The sequence below is a fragment of the Acipenser ruthenus genome, chromosome 12, assembly GCF_902713425.1.
Source record: "Acipenser ruthenus chromosome 12, fAciRut3.2 maternal haplotype, whole genome shotgun sequence".
NCBI lineage: Eukaryota > Metazoa > Chordata > Actinopteri > Acipenseriformes > Acipenseridae > Acipenser > Acipenser ruthenus.
Genome location: NC_081200.1, coordinates 35,420,108 through 35,438,977, shown reverse-complemented (window position 1 = coordinate 35,438,977; position 18,870 = coordinate 35,420,108). Strand labels below are relative to the sequence as shown.

Sequence of the window (18,870 nt, the reverse complement as noted above, 5' to 3'; positions counted from 1 at the left end):
CTGATGCACAAATCACTATAAGCACACATTTGTATTAAATCTAATGAATATATGCTAGGTGGTGTTACATGGACGTTTTAGGTGCAATATATTTTGTTTAAAATAGTTCCATTTGTTTTGCAGGTGTCCTTGCCTTTTTTTTCTTCACACGAAGAATACCTGTTATTCAAGAAGAAGTGCCATCATTAAACTATTACTGGGTACCACTACTGGTAGGTGGAAGTTTTCATTGGTTCATGTACAGTATCTTTGCCAGAATCCTTTGCCTGCCAGCTCACTCCGGGGTCTGAAGATGCATGACAAGCCCCATATTAAATAAAGTTCATTTTAAAGAATATGTTGTCTAATAAAAGATTTACAATTATATGCACAATGAGCTCCTGCAGTAGGGTCACACTTTTTCTATCAAAATGTAATGTAAGTCACTTTTAATTTATTATTGATTTGGGTCGAACAGCAAACTCAAAAATATATACAAATATAAAAGCTAATATTTATTTAGCTGGATTAGTGTGGGATACCAACTGGAAAATAACAATCAAAGTCTTTCATTCCATATATAGCGTTCTGTGTAAAAATGTGTCCTGGATATTCATACTGGAGGTTCACCCCTGCTTGCGTCCCTGACCAGCGCAGTAGGATCACTGGATCGCAGTCCTTGGGCATGAGTTTAAACATGTTGGTTTACTGTAAGGCGTTGGTGAGGTTGTGTTTATAACACTCCCCTCTGGATCTGGGTCACATGTCAAATGAGGTCTGGTGGTTTCACTCTTCCTGGTGAACAGATTACCATCAGTTCAGGTCCCTTAAACACCAGCACTAATAATTTGGGGGCAAAAAAAAAAGCTATTGTGTTGTGTGTTAGCACAAAAGAAACTAACTCAGTAATCCAGACTGTGGTTGGAAAAACTGTGTGTGGATGAAAGGTGTAATATTAACACAGCACATATTCAGTATGCCATTAATAAAAGAGGCTGTACACTGTGAGCTCCGGCTGAGATAAAGCTGTGTTCTGAACTCGGAGGAACCTTTTTCACTATTTATCAATGGAGGTAGCCTCTCGGTAATAAAGGTGACACTTGAATAAATTTAAATAAGTGAATAAACCAGTTTCCATCTGATCAGACAGGTCATATTGCAAACAGTAAGATTGTGGGATAGTAATGGGATGCCTCATCTTGCTGTTGTATAAGGAAAACCACAAAGTTAACTTCATATTCAGTATTATACAATAGAAATGTTGAAAAAGGATAAAGACGTAAATTAAAGGCTTTTTTATAAGGTTTTTTATTTTTTTTATTTTAGTTTTTTACTGTGAATGAGTAGTTAAGGTAATCCTGTAGCATGCAGTGTTAATACAGACAATACTCTTTTTTTAAGTGATCATAATATCTAAAATTGAGGCATTCCCAAAGAGGAAAAACTGATTTATTGAGTCCATCTGGGGTCACAACGGTGAATGTGGAGCCTTGTCCATACCATGAGCTCAAAGCCCTGTCAGGAGTCAGCTGAAATTGGGATGGACAAGCCTGAATGGCCTCATGTCACTAACTATAGTGTCAACTCACTATAGATTGTAATTTGAAACAGCTACGAGGCCTCAGTGAGGAAGCGTGTTAAGTGTTGCAGACGTCTATTATCCTCATCTGCACATGACCTTCCTCAGTCACGGGCACATGTCCAAACCCAAAGAAATGAAACATTGAAACATGTGTGCATCCCAATAAATATCTATTACAGACTTGTAGCAGATGCAGTACTTTTGTCTTCCCTCTCTTCTGCAGACTGTGATATTTGGCTCGTACCTGATCGCCCATGGCTTTTTCAGTGTCTATGCAATGTGTGTTGACACACTGTTCCTCTGTTTCTGTAAGTACCACTGTCCCATTCATAAAAGTATGCCAGTCTATTTAACATTGCACTTGTAACAAGCCGGGCATTTTTATTTACTTTTATGAGGGGAGAATGTTTTTATTAATAATAATAATAATAATAATAATAATAATAATAATAATAATAATCATTTTATCCGATTTTATTCTGTGCCTTTCATTAGCAGAACACCTCAAAGCTATTATATGGCCTTATTGTTTGGTTGCACTGAAAATAATATTACTTGTCATGAAAGGCGCTTTTATAAAATAAACATTATTATTATTATCATTATTATTATTATTATTATTATTATTATTATTATAATATCTGCATTTTAGGAACTGCTACTGATAAAACGGATACTGTATATGTAGTGGACATTTTCTAATGATATGGTAATTGAGTTAAAATTCCAATTTAATGTTATAATTCCTTTACTGTTGTGCAGTTTTCATGCTTTTCCGTCTAGAAAATGTTGCTACAAAAAATGCCCCTCTTTAGAAAATAGAAGCGGCAATTGTATATAGAGACCAGCTAGGGTTGCATTCTGAAGCTGCTTTGCTTTTGTTTGGTATGCTTATGGATTTCCACCTTGTGACATCAAAAGCCATTTAGAAGGGTCGCAGAATAAATTCCATGCCTGTCTCAAGAAGTTCAAGTCATTCAAAGTTTGGTTACTCTTGTTTAAAACTGCCCAGAAGCCACATTTCATAGCATGATGGAACCTTACTAAGTGCTATAACTATGAAGATGTATTTGGTGTATTTCTTCTAAGCTTAAATGTTACTATTAACCAATGAAACAGATCCTCTGCAGTATCTTGGCCTTGCTCTTATTTACATTTTCTGTTCCTATCGGTACTTTGTTGGCAGGTTATACTATTACAGCTTCACAAACAGATCGGTTATTCGGATTGAGGAGTTTCCGAGGGTGCTGCTCTCTAGAAAAAGCTTTGGCAGCATCTGTAAAGCTGTGTCTTCAATTGCTTCAACTGCAATTGTGAATTCGCCCAGCAAAGATGGATAAAACCACATCTGGGTGTCAGCTCCTGCTGGCTGTAGAGAACTCAATCCGAATAATTGTCTGTTTGTGCAGATCTCTTTACTATGTGGGTTCTTCTAACCTGCCTCCTTTCTGTTTTCCTTTCTCTGTCTCTCTCTCTCTCTCTCTCTCTCTCTCTCTCTCTCTCTCTCTCTCTCTCTCTCTCTCTCTCTCTCTCTCTCTCTCACCTTTGGAATGCCCCTCCTTGTCTGACTGGGGAACACCTTTAGGTGAAGACCTAGAGCGAAATGACGGGTCAGCAGCAAAGCCGTACTTCATGTCTCCAGAGTTGCACAGAATCCTGGGAAGAAACGAACAAAGCCCTTAAAAAGGCTACTGGCTAATTGCTTCAATTGCTGAGCATCATCCGAAATAGCTTTATTTATTCGTAAACCTACTGTAGCATGCTTTAAATAATTTGGATGTGCTGTTCATGGGCTAAAGTAATGTTAATGTTAATGTGAACTGGCCAAACGTATGTGGACAGGTACAGACCAAGGGATGCAGGGCTCTGTTCAATTCTTATTTGGTGCTGAAGGCTTTTTGAGGTTTTTTTTTTTGTTCTTGATGCTAACGTCTTATGCAATGTGATGCATATGGCACTAAATTCCATTGTGGTGCGTATTGCTTCTACTAGGCCTTTGTGTACATTGTGTTATTGGCTTATTTAATCACATTAATAGGACTTTGCTGAGGTCAAAGCTAATGCAGTTTAATCCACTTTCTAACTGGTATAAATGATAAAATAAATTGCAAACAAAATTTACAAATTTTATAATAAGGTGGAGGTTAGAGGGGACAGAATAATAAGATTAAGTTGGAGAAGATTTTTAGCACTAGAATGCATTTGCAAAGTCAAGTCTAGAATTTTTTTTGTAGCAGTCTGGGAAAATGTATAGAAAGATGTGTTAATGCATCTTTTCTAACGTTTATTTTAATAAACCCAATTGTTTATTTGGATATTTAAAAAAAAAAAAAAGATATATATACACACACATTTTAAAGGTGCAATACATAAGAACCATAAAAACCTATTCAATTTATTTAAAAAAAGAATCCTAATGAATTAATCAAGTACAGTATCTTCCTAGCTTCTTCAGTCCTTATATTTTACACACAAAAAAGAACGGTATATGAAGAAATCAGTGGAATTTATCTTTAATATTTTTCATTGTAATTATCTTCATTACACAACAACCCCTGCCTATTCATTTTTTGGTATGGAAGTACATTGTATTAGCATACAGTGTCAGTTTGATAGGAATTTTTGTACACTCAATTTGGTGTTTTACTGGTGTATTATATATTTTAAAATATATTTTGTGAAATAAATTGGATTGAATTTTTTTTTTCTAAAGGCTTTTGAGAAATCCTGTACAAGTGTTTTTATACAAGCAATGTTGATTAGAGAATGAGCTGTAATTGGATGATACTGTGCCATACCTTGAACAGTGTACTTTTGTTTTTGTGACATCCCTCTGCTTTGAGGTTATGTAGTTATTTATTTTTGATGAACATTGACTATTAAGACATTAATATGATTTAAAAAATATATAATATGATCTGAACAGAGCCCTGTATGATTTTAGGAATCATATATTAAGACTAATAAAAAGAAGAGTTTCTAGTTCAGGTGCCTAGTTACTAAAAAAGAGATTACATTTTGGATCTAACTTTTGAATTCCATTTATAAAGGGATATTAAAGCCATTTTTGGTAATTTTGTACGAGCGCAGATCTTCAAAAGGGCTGCCTTTTATAATACTAACAACTATTATATACCTGGTTTTGTAAATCTGGGTTATTTAATGTCTTTGTACTAGGGGAGGTATTTTGTAAAACAAAAAAAATAAGAATTGTTAAATGAAAAACGTTTTTTAAAAATAAATACTAAGAACTTTAACTTTGGTGCTATGTCTTCGTAGATTCATCTTAACTGTGAATATCTACTGTTGTCTCCTCCTACACCTAACTTTACTCTGATATATACTAAGATTAATTTTAAAGACGTTGTTACGTTAATAACCTGACTTTCTTGGTAGCAAGGCCACCACTTTCCTTTAGTAAAAGCAAAAACAATAGTAGTGTAAATCTGTTTTCCATTAGACCTGTTGACAGAAGGAGGATTATATAATGTTGTATAGGCTGGCTTCCATAAGAACCATTTCCCTTTAAGAAGGTGTTACTTTACATAGAAGTTGTTTTCTAAGTTACCAAATAGTTTGGTAACAGACGTCCCAGCTTTGTGGGCTACGCAATTATTTTGTGACTCTCTGGATGTCATTCTGCCCATTGGAAATAGTGATCCGAGCAGCTCTGCCAGCAAACTTTTATGAGCTTTTTAAGATCGCAAACATGAATCATTGCCTGCTTAGTTATATGGGCTTGAGCTCTCTAAGGTACACATTAAAACGTAGTGTCAGAGCTTAGTCAAGAACAATGGGCAAGACCTCAACCAATGGCCCATCACAATGTTAGGTGGGTGCTTGGTTATTGGTAATGCTGTTGTTCAAATGAGATGTTAAACCAAGAAAAAAAGTCCTGTCTGGTTTTGTTTTGAGGATACATCCCTGAAATCCTCTGTCCAGAATATCTGTCTTCCCCCAACACTGTTTTACGTTACATTTTAAATATACTGTAGTGATGAATAAAAAAAAAATGCTTCCAAAACACCAAGGTCCATATTTCCTGTTCATTTGAAATGCTGATCTTTCACGTGAATTTGTACAGCAGTCCTTTTCCAAAAGCAACATAAACCCAGCAGTGTATGCATAATTAAACCTATTTGATGCTGTTCTATTCCCATTCCCAGTGGAAGATCTTGAAAGAAACGACGGGTCCACAGAGAGGCCCTTTTACATGAGCGGCTCTATAATGAAGATTCTGAAGAAGAGAAACAAAGAGAAAAAGATGAAAAAGAGGTCATGAGTGTGGAAGGAAGCGGCTGTAAGAGTTTGGACTACCTAGAGAAAGTGGTTACATTCAAAGACTGTTAAGCTTTTTTTTATCTACCAAAGTCGGCAGGCAGTACTGTAAAGGAACAGAAATATTATGATTCCCTATATAGAGGGGGTTGTTTTTTATATTTAGTCTTTTTTTTGTTTTATGTTATTTGATTATCAAGGAAAATTAAAGGGATTGACTAATAAGAGTTCATATATATTTGTTAGTAGATATAATCTATTATACTGCAATTATTTTGCTATTTTTTATTATTTAACTATGATGGAAGGTAAATATCTAATGCATATAAAGCAGCTGCTACAACATACTCTTCCTGGTACTTACGGACACCCAGGAGTTACTGTGTGTCCCTGTGGAAATGTTGCATTTTGTTTTCATTAATGGTATATTGAGAGGTGAATTCTCAACAAACGGTGCCCAATTTGGGCTGTTGGTGAAATTACACTGGCAGACATCATCAACAGGACCTGTGAGCGTGGCTCTAGAATTGTGCCTGTCTTTTCCATCAGCCAATTTTAGTTCCTGCATGACAAGAAAGCATACTCACTTACTGTAGTAACTTCCATGGGTACAGATAGCGATGTTAGTGAGCTATGCATGTTATGTATGTAGTTTGCCATTGCTGCATTGATAATAAGAAGCGTATGGTGTAAAATATTTTTTGTTGTTGTATTCGATATATTTGTATGTATTTGACCATTAGGTGGCATTATTGGTGCTGTCCTTTTGTATGGAGCGCCATTTGTGCCAAAACTATTCAGCCATTAAATTGTCAATTCATTTGTCAATTCATGAATTGGTCCGTTTGCCCAGCAATTCGTCCATAAATAAGGTCAAGCGCCGAGCAAACGCTTCACACTAAAGTCCATACAGCCTTTCATATTAATGAATTGACAAATTATTTAATTATTAGATGAATTAACAAATAAATTTAAGAATTACTGTATGAATTGATTAATTTATGGAGGAATTGCTGGGCAAATGGACCAAATTCATAATTTGACTAATTAATTGACAAATTAATGGCTGGATAGTTTTGGCACAAATGGCGCTCCATACTTTTGGACCTGCTGTGCCAACAACTGATTGGAAGTTAAAAAATGATTCCAATATTCTTGTACGTTTTTGGTTTAATGCCAAGAGAAATCTACAGCTATGGCCTAAAGTTTTGCATTAACTAGAATTTTAGGATTGAAATTAAACACTATGTACATAATTTAAATATTTTATTTATCTTGTAATCAAATTAACTACACAATGATATTGCAAAAATTCTACCGGAAGCCATAATAGTAGTACATTATTTCATGTTAGATCTTTCGTTAAGTATATGGAAAATTACAAACCAGCATGTAATTCAATACGTTAATGTAACATTACTCATTCAACTATGAAGCTACATTTGTTCATTCTAGTGTGATGCAAAACTTTTGGCCATAGATATAAATAGTTCTTGGCCACTATAGAAAAAAAAGCATGTTACCCATAGTTGAGTAAAACATAATTATTTTTCATCATGCAAATAACTACTTGGTAATCTCTTCACACTCACAGCTCTGTTTGGCATTTAAATACATTTGTATCCTAAGCGGTAAAAAATCATGTGTTGCCGACAATGTGTTTTTAATTTAAAGACAAGGTAAGCTCTTGTAGAGGGCTGTTACAGTACTTGTTTTATGTTGTACCTGTGATACAGAGTTAATGATGGCAACAGTAAAACCTGCATGGAATTTCAAGGCTTCTTTTTTACAGAATCAGTGCTTCTGCTGTGCAGAAATTATGTTTATTGTTGACCCTGAGTAACGGATTAAAATGTTTAATTATATTTGTTGGTGCTTAGTGCTTTGCAACTTCAATAGTATTGTTCAATTACTGCAAAACATTTAATAAATTTAATTTTAAACAATGTGGTGTCAGTCCCTTTGGTTTACTGCAGAACCTTTTGTTTAAAAGTTGGATTATAGCCACTAGAATATTATTATTATTTGGTTATTTAGCAGACACCTATTATCCAAGACGACTTAGAGACTAGGGTGTGTGAACTATGCATTGGCTGCAGAGTTGCTTACAACGTCTCACCCGAAAGACAGCGCAGAAGGAGGTTAAGTGTCTTTCTCAAGGTCACACAGCGAGTCAGTGGCTGAGCCGGGATTTGAACCGGGGACCTCCTAGTTACAAGCCCTTTTCTTTAACCAGTGGACCAAACAGCCACAAGGAATCTCAGTGATGTCATCCTTCAAAACATTAAGAGATGGTGTAAGAATTGCATGACACAGCTTTCTGAAACATGCACAAACTGGCCAATAATATAAAACTAATAAAATCTGCCAAAAAATATGCTTTCATATATTGTTGAGTTTAAAAGCTTTGTACATACAACACAAAACCATGTTAAATGTTACACAATTATCCCCGCTAAATTAAGTCACACATTTAAAAACACTTATTCAGACAATATTTTGGCAGCAATAAAGTATGTTTTGGTGATATTGATATGCAAATCAGTTGTTGCATGTGCCACATTTTATTTTCATTTAAGAACACTATAAAAATAATGCAGTACACACATTTATGGAGGGGGAAACGCAAGACTTTTTTGGAGTCAAATGTAAAAAAACAAAATTGATAACTGTCTGAATGCAAAAAGTTGGTGCAACTTCCCAAATGTCTGTTTATTTGTCTAACCTCCATTGTAACCAATGTTTAAGTCAACGTACACTGCTTGCAACAGACTAAATCAACAAGTGCATCAATAAATGAAGGGGTTGTGCCTCCAGTGATTTCAATAGAGCGGTGTTCTGAACAGCAGTCAAACTCGTTTGTACCTGTTTGTGCAGTGTACAGGCCAAATACTTAAATATAAAAACTACAATAACTTACTAAAAACATACATTTCAGTACAACACTAAAGCAATATTTACAGAATAAAAACCTTTTTTGAAGAAAAAAATAAAGCTTAACACATTCATTGCAAAAATGCATGATAGACATATTGCCCTAATTTCCATTAATTATAGGATCAGGATTTCAACCTTGGAGAGACTACAACGGTACACAGAAGGGTAAACATTTCTACACTTATGCATTCATTTATTTATTTTATTTTATTTTTTTAAACAAAGTGCTCAGTCAATACAAATAAATTAACAAAAAAAAATATACACCATGAATTAAACCACAAACAATACAAACAAAATGGTGTGTTACAACAACCTTTGTTTTAGCACGCTGATAGATTTTCTTTTTGTTATCAGATCAATGATGCCAATTACCAACAGTAGAGCTTCATAAAAAAATGAAGTTGTTGGCATATGTTAGTATAACATACTACTATAAAAGATCAATGCGCTTCTTGGAGGATCAACCTGAATAGTTAGCAACTCCTCGCTGCTGAACACAAAGGGGAATCAGGCATGACTGATTGGTAGCCGTGTCATTGTAGGTGGTAGCAAGGGTTGAAAGACCAAAGGCGAATGAGCTGTAAAAAAAACAGGATCATTACTTTCATGAGAACACACACCAACAGATACAAAATTACACATGTGATCGCTCCAGGGACTTCAGACTATTTGAAATACTAAATGATTGGCTTTTATATTTGGGATACCTTAAGTCACAAGGTCTGATTACAGCTAGACAACTGAAGTGAGTTTGAACTACGGCACATTGAGTCATTACGTTCCAGGAACCATCAACTTTACACCTATAGTGCATATTCCAAATTGAAGTAGAAAATGCAAGCAAAGAACCAAAAAGATCAACTGAAGAGAAGGAGAGACCAGAGATATTTGTAGTACCACTAGAACCTTGGTTAGCACTCCTTTAATACAAGAGCCTACTGTTATGTGGACACGGGAGAACCAAGGTTTATAGAAAGGGAAGGTTACGAGCTTCACCCTGAACTTTTTGTGTTTGGCATTATTTCATCTAACTCTTCTGTATATATTTATGTGGTTGACTTGAGCGTACGAGTATGCGGTCATTTCACAGGATGTAAATAAAACAAAATGCAGGCCCACAAACTCTGCCTTGTGCTCTCCTAACTTTTCCTTTGTAAATTTTGGGGAGAACAAGGGTTAAAAGAACTGGATAGACAGCAGCAGGCAATTTGTGTTACTTGGCCAATTTTGAAAAGGTTAAAAAAACTAAAACACTGTAGGTGTTCCAAAATCTTATTGCTAAAGGCAAGAATGTTTGGCGTATAGACTCTATGCTACTTACCATCCATGTAGGAGTGTAAAGCGGTTAGCATTGGCCCATCTTGAGGCACATATGCTGAATATTGCATTTCCTCCAGCATTGGTGGTGAAAGACGAGAGGGTTGGATGGAGGACACTGGGGCAGTGGATGAATGGTTGGGACAAACATGTTTCTTATGGCGTGCTCTACAATTCTGAAACCAAACCTAGAAAATAAATAAATGAACACAGAATATGTTTTATACAACACAATTACAATAACTGGAAGAGTGCCAGCTACAGCTGCTATACAGAAAGAGCTTGAATAAATAAATATCAAAAGAACTTGGGTGTGCTAGAACCTTAACCACATAATGAAAAGGTAGCTGCTGTCATTCATTTTGTGTATGACTGAAAAAATAAAAAGGCCTTTGTAAAATCGGAAAGTAACTGAGATTTCATGCATTAATGAAAAACCTCCAAGCGCTTCAACAGTACATCAAAGTGCTTTTTGTATTTACAGGTCTTTATGCTCGGCACCTCCCCATACAATCTCACCTCCAAGTATGGTTGTATGGCATATGTTGCCCAACAGTAACTAAAAAAATGTCCTTTGGCAAGGAGAAGCAATGTTTGTTGTTTCAATTTTGCCTTCACCATTAGAGAACAGAGTAAAACATACCAGGAGACATTTTCACAAACCACTTCCAGGTAGAAGTCAACTAATCTAGTTAAATTCTACAGAATAAAAGTAAAATTATTATCTTTTAGGAATTGATATTTTCTTCAAAAGCTATACAATCCTTTGACATATTAGTTTGTGAAACAGGTAGAAAGAAGTCTGCAAGATATTTTGCCAGCTATTCTAACAGTATGCAGAGAGCTTTGTGAATCTGGCCCCAGAACACCAGTATGGACTCTGGTCTAGTGGGGATAGCAGTGAAAGAGAAATGCCATTAGGTGGCTGGACAAAAGCGAATAGTTCCAGGAAATACAAACAGGACCCATGCCGTCAGGAAGGCACACTGCACAGGTAAGATACAAGTGGAAACAGAACGATGGCATAACCCACCTGAATGACTCGCCTGCTGAGGCCTGTCTTTTCTGCAAGTTTCTGAAGGGTTTGTGCATCTGGATTGTTATCCTGAGCAAACTGTGCTTGCATCACCTGAAAACATGCAGGGTTTAAACATGGAATATACTGTACACAATCCAACGTGCTCCAAAACCTTACACACAAACTTACTTCTCACCACCATATGGGTATACTTTTGATGAAGATCTGTTATGAAAGTAAAATGTTCCAATGATATATTTCTATGTTCACATCATGTAAAATGTCTCCTGTTGCAAGGGGTGGTGGTTCTGGAGCAGCTGCACATGCAACTCCAGCAATTTCTGCCAATTCGCACCACTGCCAGGGGTATCTGAACACCATCACGTTCGGTCTAGTGAGGGTTTATTTTTTCTCCTTAGGTGTTGGCTCTGTGCTACTAAACCACAATGACAACTTCTGATTTTTTATTTATTTTTTTTAAAATGGTGAAACATTATGTTAATCCACTTTGTTTCAGCAGTAATAATAAAAGTGCACAGAGAAATAACATCTTATGCACAAGTCCCACGTACAAAGAAAAGCATGTTTTATAACAAGTTGCAATGCTAGATATAGTTTTTCATATACAGCAACTGCCATTGTTCCCAGAGAATAGGGGTAAAACAGTGAGAGGACCTTCCAAAACTCAATCTCCTTGACAGATGACTGATTGCATAAGCTACTCTGGAAGTAACAAAAATATACGTGCATCTAGAGAAATTGTTTTTATCAGGGCAGCAAATCAAACTAACAGGACAATGGCTAAATGCAACTGCAAGTATACAAAAGTACTTTCCTACAAAAATGTAGTGCAACCATCGTGTTAAAGATCAAAGTCATTCAGAGCCTATCTGCATTCAGCAATCTGGCTGAAGCGGACTGAACCACACTGAAAGAGGTTTGATCTTTAGTGCCGTTTCTGTTTTCCTGCCTCACTCAATTGTTTACCTGAAGCTGGTCTGCTGTGAAGCTGGTGCGAGCTCTCTTAGCTGGTTTAGGTTGGTTAACTTCCTGTTCTGTCGGCAATGCTCCTTCTACATTTACACCATTTCCTGTAATTAACGAAAAGTCAGTAAGGGCAATTTGGCTTCGACAGATGCAACACCATGTGCAAAAAGCAAGCTTTTTAAAAAAAGGTTGAAAATCCCGCCCCCCCTCCCAAAAATTCTACTGAAATATATCCATCCTTTATTGCCAGCAAATGATGGAATACTAAAAACTAATGTTTAGAAGGCAGGTAAAATTCAACTCTAATACACAATCAATTTGATTTACTATTTAGAACATCATACATTAAAAATTAAACAAGGAAACTACAAATATAATCCAGCTATAGTAATAAAAGAATGGCAGTTGTGCACATTGCGCTAGATTTTCCAAAGCTAGTTACTCCATCAAATCATCATAAGAACAATCCTCATTTTAAAAAAAAAAAAAAAAAAAGTTACCAAACAAGAAAGAAACTCACTGATTTATTGGCTTGTAGGTAGTTGCATGTGGTTTGTTATTCATTTTGTATTTACGAATCATCTGAAAATCTTGACCATGCTGTTGAAGTATCTTACCATTTTCCACAGCTCTTTTTAGGTTGTCCAACATGCAGTCATAGTGTATTCTACACAGAACTTTTTCTTCAACCAAGGCAAACTCCTCTCCAGTAGAAAGCTGCCTCTTGCAGGAGAAGCACGCAAAGCACGCAAGGTGATAAACGTTTCCCTTTGCTCTGCGAACCCAGTCTGTGGAGTGTATGTGTCTGCCACAGCGAGCACACCGTGTCCCATATCTTCTGCAGAGGAGTCCGAGAAAGAAATTACTTGGAGGAGAACAAACCAGGGCGTACACATTTTAAAACAAATAAAAAATGGACTGCTAAAAAGAATGACAGTTTTACTAAGCGTTTGCTCCTGCAAGGTCTGCACCATTTTATCCTAATAAAAAATAAATTAGGTACATGTTAAACAGATAACTAAGGGTGGGTTAGGGGTAGGGGCATGCATGGGCACCTAAATGAACATTTAGGTTTATTGCAATGGTATGTTATTGGGGCTGGCCACAGCATTGTTGTACAATGTCAAATTAAAAAAAAGAGAACTCTTGAAGTCCTAGAAATTGTAGCAATTATAAAGAAACTGGATATTTTAAGAGAATCGCCTAAATATGGACAAGTGTGCGGTATGCAGAAAAATAAACGCCAGATGTGGCACCAGACTACACAAGCCACGTGTATGCACATCAAGTGAAGGCAAGAGAGATGCACTTAGAAAAAGAAATGTACAAAAGAAAAACAGTCGCTGCCACTTCCACTTGCATGTATCCATGAGCCTCATCTAAATGAGATGCATAGCGACATGTCCCATATTAGTCTACAGTGCAATATGCAATTCAGAATAGAATGCAAGCAAGCCATTCTGGCATAGACTGCCAAGACTATTTTATGTATTTAACAAGAACCACCTAAATAAAAGCTTTATATAAATAGCTGTATTAAGCTTGTACCCTATGGTTTGATACTAGTGATCCCCAGCATTGTGTACAAGTGGGAGTCTTATTTCTATCCCGATTAAGATGCTTAAATGTGACACCCGTCATGTTCAATCTAGAACAAAAAAAAAAAAAACTGCGTTTGATACTGAAGTTGAAAATCAATGTTAATACAATTCATGGACTGCATTTACTTGCATTTAATTTCTGCCTTTGAAACTAATGTATAACGTACGTAAAGCGTGTAATGTATACCTTTAATTATAATTAACAAAAGCATTCTTTCAAAAGGCATCCTCCTGTCTACGTATTTATACATCTATAGACAATTGAAAAAAGGGACAGATTAAATGCGTTCATAAAGTAATCTATACAGCAGTTTACCTGAAGTAGTCCAGTTTACAGAAAACGTCTTTTTCTTTGATGTAACAGCTTGTGTGCCTTCCTAACGATGTCCTGCAGACACTGCAGGACAGGCATCGCACGTGCCAGCACAAGTCGTTTACCTACAAAATATTATTAAATGATACAAAACATTTCTTATTTTGTTCTGCAAGAAAAGCAATTCTCATACTCATTTATGGCCGTACAGTACTTTCTGCGCGATCAGACAACACTGAAATAAAATAAAACAGAAACCTTTAAAATAGGCGATATCGTAATGCGTCACCTCATAATTAATAAATAGTTTATTTCGACAACGTAATACGGGGGTGGGGGGCGGGGGAGAGAAGCAGCTTGTGTAGAACTTTATTTTTACCGATAAACAGACAATTGCTGCCAGTGTAAAGTACCCTACATAAATACTTATTTCTCAAAATCACTCTTCCTTAAGCTTTGTTTAATCGGTAAACATTGGTGTGTGTTTTTTTGCATGAAAACATACGTGTTTTTTATTTTATTGTACACAGCATCAACAAGTAATGTTGTTGATGTTCTGTTGAATAAACCCCTGCCTGCAGCACCCATGTTCTCTGCAAGAGTTCCTAAATAAGCAATGCCAATTGTTAGGATAATAAAAAGCAATTGCGTAACTCAGTAATTATCAGGTGGACACCATGCAAGTCTTACCGGTGCTGCACATTCACTTCCTATCCCAGATTAATAGCTATGAAGAGTTTTCAATAAATCTAAATGCATCACCGAAACATTTGTTCAATCACGTATTTTAATTTAAAATATAATATATATTTTAAAATAAATGCAAAGCTTTCTTCAACCACACGCTATAATAACTATATTACGTTATTTTTTATTCTTGAAATGCATTATTGTTTTCGACTGTAAGTCGCCCTGGATAAGGGTGTCTGCCAAGAAAAATAATAATAATAATAATAATAATAATAATAATAATAATAATAATAATAGCTTCAGGAAAATGAATTACTTTATGAAAAATGTAAAAACTCTAAATGTAGCTTTTTATTCCAACAAATACCATTGTATCTCGACAATTAAGCTTAACTTCAAAAGAGAAGTTTAATATACATTTTTAATCGTATATGACATCTATATCAATGTAATTCAACACACATTTGTTTATGCTTAAGCTATCAAGAAAAATAAAAAGCATCAGCGTCATTCTTGGCGATTCAAAATTCTACAGTACTGTGTACTAGGTTTTAGAAGCGGCGCCATGCATTTTTTTAAAAAAAGTTATAGTATGTATAAGCTAGATATATATTTACATGTAGACAGCTATTTAACAAAAAATGTATAGCCCATCACAAAAACGTAGAGATAATACGCAACAATAAAACATATGCACTTTTAGCAAAAACGTCTGACAATTTAGTAGCCATGGAAAAAATGGGACATCCTCACCTTTAAAAGGTATTTGTCAACTATCTCCAGACCACAGCTGGTACAAACGGTTTTCCCCAAGAGCGAGGTGGAGGCCATGGCCTGAGGTGAAGAGGAAGGAGACAGCGAGGAGGAGGAACACGAATCGTCCTCAAAAACTTCAGGAGTACTCTAAATAATTGAAACAACTTCAAAACAAGTAATGCTTTTCTATATTACACTGACTGCATTTAAAACTACAAATTAGTTTATAGTTAAGAAAATACAAAACAAAAAGACACACTCGACCTACATTGTTGTTAATTTGTTATTTACATTTGAACATTGAGCTTCTATATTTTTTCATTTCATTTTAAGAAAACTGAAGCGTCAACATCGATTTTAAAAAGGAGTGCGAGTGAACAAACAGTAGCCTAGTGAATAATATTTCGCCATTGCCCCCGTTACTGGTGACAATTTGACAAATACAGTTGTAGAGAATAGAAGACAATAGTTATTTTTTATTTTTATTTTTTATTTGAGACATTACCAATTCAGTATCAGTCCTGGGTTTCCTACTTCTTCCAAAAGAGCCCGTAGCTGCTCCTTCACAATCTTCAGACATGACGAGAAACTAAAAAAATAAATAATAATAATAATTATTATTATATAGACACACACGAAACTTGAAAAGACTTTCGCCCAGCAGCAGCAAACACAAACCTGCAGCTTTCAAGTCGTCTTTTAACCACTGCATGCCAGCCCACAGAAATATCACCCATTTGCCTTTCACCATGACAACCCCGGCGATGATTAAGATGTAATTTAGAAAGTAAATATTCTACCCTTTGCTTACAAAAACAGAGGGCCCTTCGAAGTAATGGTTATCCTCCGTTTATTATTCTGTTAAAATCTGCATTCGGGGTTTGAAACTGCTTAACACAAAGATTTACTCCCCAGCATATCAATTTCTGGTGTCAATCAAAGCCAGTTTGGAGTCGGTGGGAATAAAGCATTGATTTTTTAACAGCAGCAATTAAAAGAACAGCGTTTGCCCCACATGTCTTTGAAAAGAGTAACCTAAAGGTGAAGAGGTTTAATAAGCTTCTTGAAAGTTAATTGCTGAAGATTTAACGAGCCTGGCGTTTGTTCAATTGCCAATTTGACGACCTATTGGGGCCTTTTAAACAGAAAAGCAGTTTATTTACTTAACTGGCTGCAATTACAACTGCAGGTGATGCGCACTCACATTTAAAAGGGCAAAAACAGTCTGGATATTTAAACGGATTAAGTGTATGCACGGATTTTCTAGATCGATACTTACATTTTAAAAGGACGCTTGTATCAGATTTTGAACAAATAATACAAGACCGTTTTGGGAATTGTCCACTCTTCCAATAGCACATTCATAATTACAAGTTTGCATTCCCGTTTAGTCTGCAAACACGAGTTTAAGGTAATTAATTGTATTCAATGCACAACGTCTGATTGCTCTACACAGGCAGGTCATTACAAATGGACACTCCAGCAACATTCCACCCTGAAATACGAAAAGACGATCTATTTTCCCAGTATCATAGAATAGTCATATCTTTTCCTTACATAAAACACATTATGCATGTCAATATTATAAACTGCAATGCCTATTTTACAAAATGCAAACTTCTGTTACAAAAATATTTTAAAAGTATTTTAAGGGCAATGTGAGCGTAATTAAGGTTATCTGTAAACATCACTCAAATGTATTCATAACCATGTGTGTGTGTGTATATATATATATATATATATATATATATATATATATACATATATACACACATATATATATATATATATACATATATACACATATATATATACACATATATATATACACACACATATATATATATATATATATATATATATATATATATATATATATATATATATAATCACACACAACGCACAATCAATAAATCAACTCTTCTTACCTTTTCATTAGACAGTGCGTTCAGGCCATTTCTCTTGTCTTCCGCTTTGCTACTCATGAGCATTTGTTCACTTTTCCAGTACATCGCACTTTTCGACACAGCTCTCGCATACCAAATCGCAAACCAAATTTACTCTATTCCAAGAAACAAAATCCTTTATTTTTAGGGGCACGTCAAGGTCGGCCTTGTCTTGTAATTCCAAAGGGCAAGTTTCTCCTGCGGTCTCTTGATCCAACTCGATGCTTCTCTAAAAAGTTTTGTTTCCAGGAGGGTGGAACTTTGCTCATAGTTTTTTCTCTCTTTCTTAGCCGCACCTCCTTGTATCAAACACGCCTTTATACATGTTAGATTGCCGGACTAGGAAAGGGACTCGTGTTGTTGTTTTTTTTGTATTTTATCAAACCATCGTCAGAAATACCGTGTGTTACATGTATCTTCCATCACTTGGCATGCTTATCCGAACAGTTAAACAAGGACTTATGTTTCGTCTTTCTCTTCGCTCCCCGAAGATAAAGTAAAGGAAGCACAAATATTTACACTGACTGTATGCATACTATCCATTCTATAGCTGCTTTTCTTTTCTGGAAAATCAAATTCGATGGAAATAATTCAGACCAGTTTTCTTTTTCTCCTTTGTCTTGTAGCAACTATGCTCTTTTAAAACCTCCCCCCATTACGATTAACGTGCAACATCTGAGCGATATAAATCATTTTTTAGTAACCTACACTTGCTGCGCCTGTTAATTGTACTATATATATATATATATATATATATATATATATATATATATATATATATATATATATATATATATATATATACATATACATATACAACAGCTATGTTTTATTCCACTAAGGTGAATTCAACCTGGAAATTGATAAACATAAAGAGGCCTGGGAATTAGATCTAACCAATTTAATAAAGAGCGCGTTTATTTGTAGATTATGCAGCCTATAGTAATTATTTGAAGTGTTTCCACGGTTTAGTGACATTGGTCACACCTGAACGACTTTATTTTGACTTGCTGAAGTAAAACTAAAAGTGGCAATAAAACCTATCCGAATACATTCACCTGGTTTTCAACTTGGCTATGGAGCAAAGCCATATTCTTCTATTGCTTATTGAGTTCCCATATAAATAGAAAATATGTAATCGCTGTAAATGTCTGTTTAACTTGGGATAGATGCTTAAACATTTAGAAAATCATTTTCCGAGTGCTATTCAGTCATTCCGGTTTTAGAAAATAAAACAATAGACAATAAAATCAAATGGCGTCATGTAACAAAACGTTTCTTGCATAGAGCTAATGCTGAAACAGGCTGCATTTTATTTTAATAATTTTATAGCTACATCTAATTTGTTGGATTTTCAAATCCCATGGGATTATCCCTCGGATAATTTTTTGGCATAACGTGACGATAAAATATATTTAATGGCAACTTTATAATTCTCATATGGTTTGTGGGCCTTATGTTCT

At 35.4% G+C, this 18,870-nt stretch overlaps 2 protein-coding genes across 9 annotated transcripts in view; one reads left to right on the top strand and one right to left on the bottom strand.

Moving 5' to 3' along the window:
* Positions 1-7,785, top strand: part of LOC117417087 (choline transporter-like protein 5) — a 72,350-nt gene extending 64,565 nt beyond the window's left edge. For 4 of the 6 annotated variants that reach the window (XM_059034953.1, XM_059034956.1, XM_059034957.1 and 1 more), the window contains 3 exons: positions 124-212; positions 1,785-1,869; positions 5,728-7,785. In XM_059034953.1, the coding sequence (XP_058890936.1) occupies positions 124-212; positions 1,785-1,869; positions 5,728-5,843 (290 nt within the window). In that variant the 3' untranslated portion in view covers positions 5,844-7,785. Of the gene's footprint in view, positions 1-123; positions 213-1,784; positions 1,870-3,146 lie in introns of all 6 variants that reach the window. The other 2 variants (XM_059034955.1, XM_059034958.1) reach the window with 1 other exon arrangement.
* Positions 7,786-8,372: 587 nt separating this feature from the next.
* On the bottom strand, positions 8,373-18,079 carry lhx8a (LIM homeobox 8a). Of its 3 annotated transcripts, none has more exons than XM_034028133.3 (9): positions 17,390-18,079; positions 15,967-16,050; positions 15,459-15,608; positions 14,019-14,140; positions 12,719-12,936; positions 12,102-12,205; positions 11,130-11,225; positions 10,101-10,284; positions 8,373-9,357 (listed from the first exon to the last, which is right to left on the bottom strand). In XM_034028133.3, exons 1-9 carry the CDS (start codon positions 17,471-17,473, stop codon positions 9,287-9,289), a joined length of 1,113 nt encoding a protein of 370 aa, XP_033884024.2. In that variant the 5' UTR covers positions 17,474-18,079; the 3' UTR covers positions 8,373-9,286. The 3 variants fall into 3 exon arrangements, with proteins under 3 accessions (XP_033884024.2, XP_033884023.2, XP_058890942.1); XM_034028132.3 differs by having other exon boundaries at positions 12,719-12,939; positions 17,390-18,072; XM_059034959.1 differs by lacking the exon at positions 17,390-18,079 and adding an exon at positions 16,140-16,548 and having other exon boundaries at positions 12,719-12,939.
* Positions 18,080-18,870: the final 791 nt, after the last annotated feature.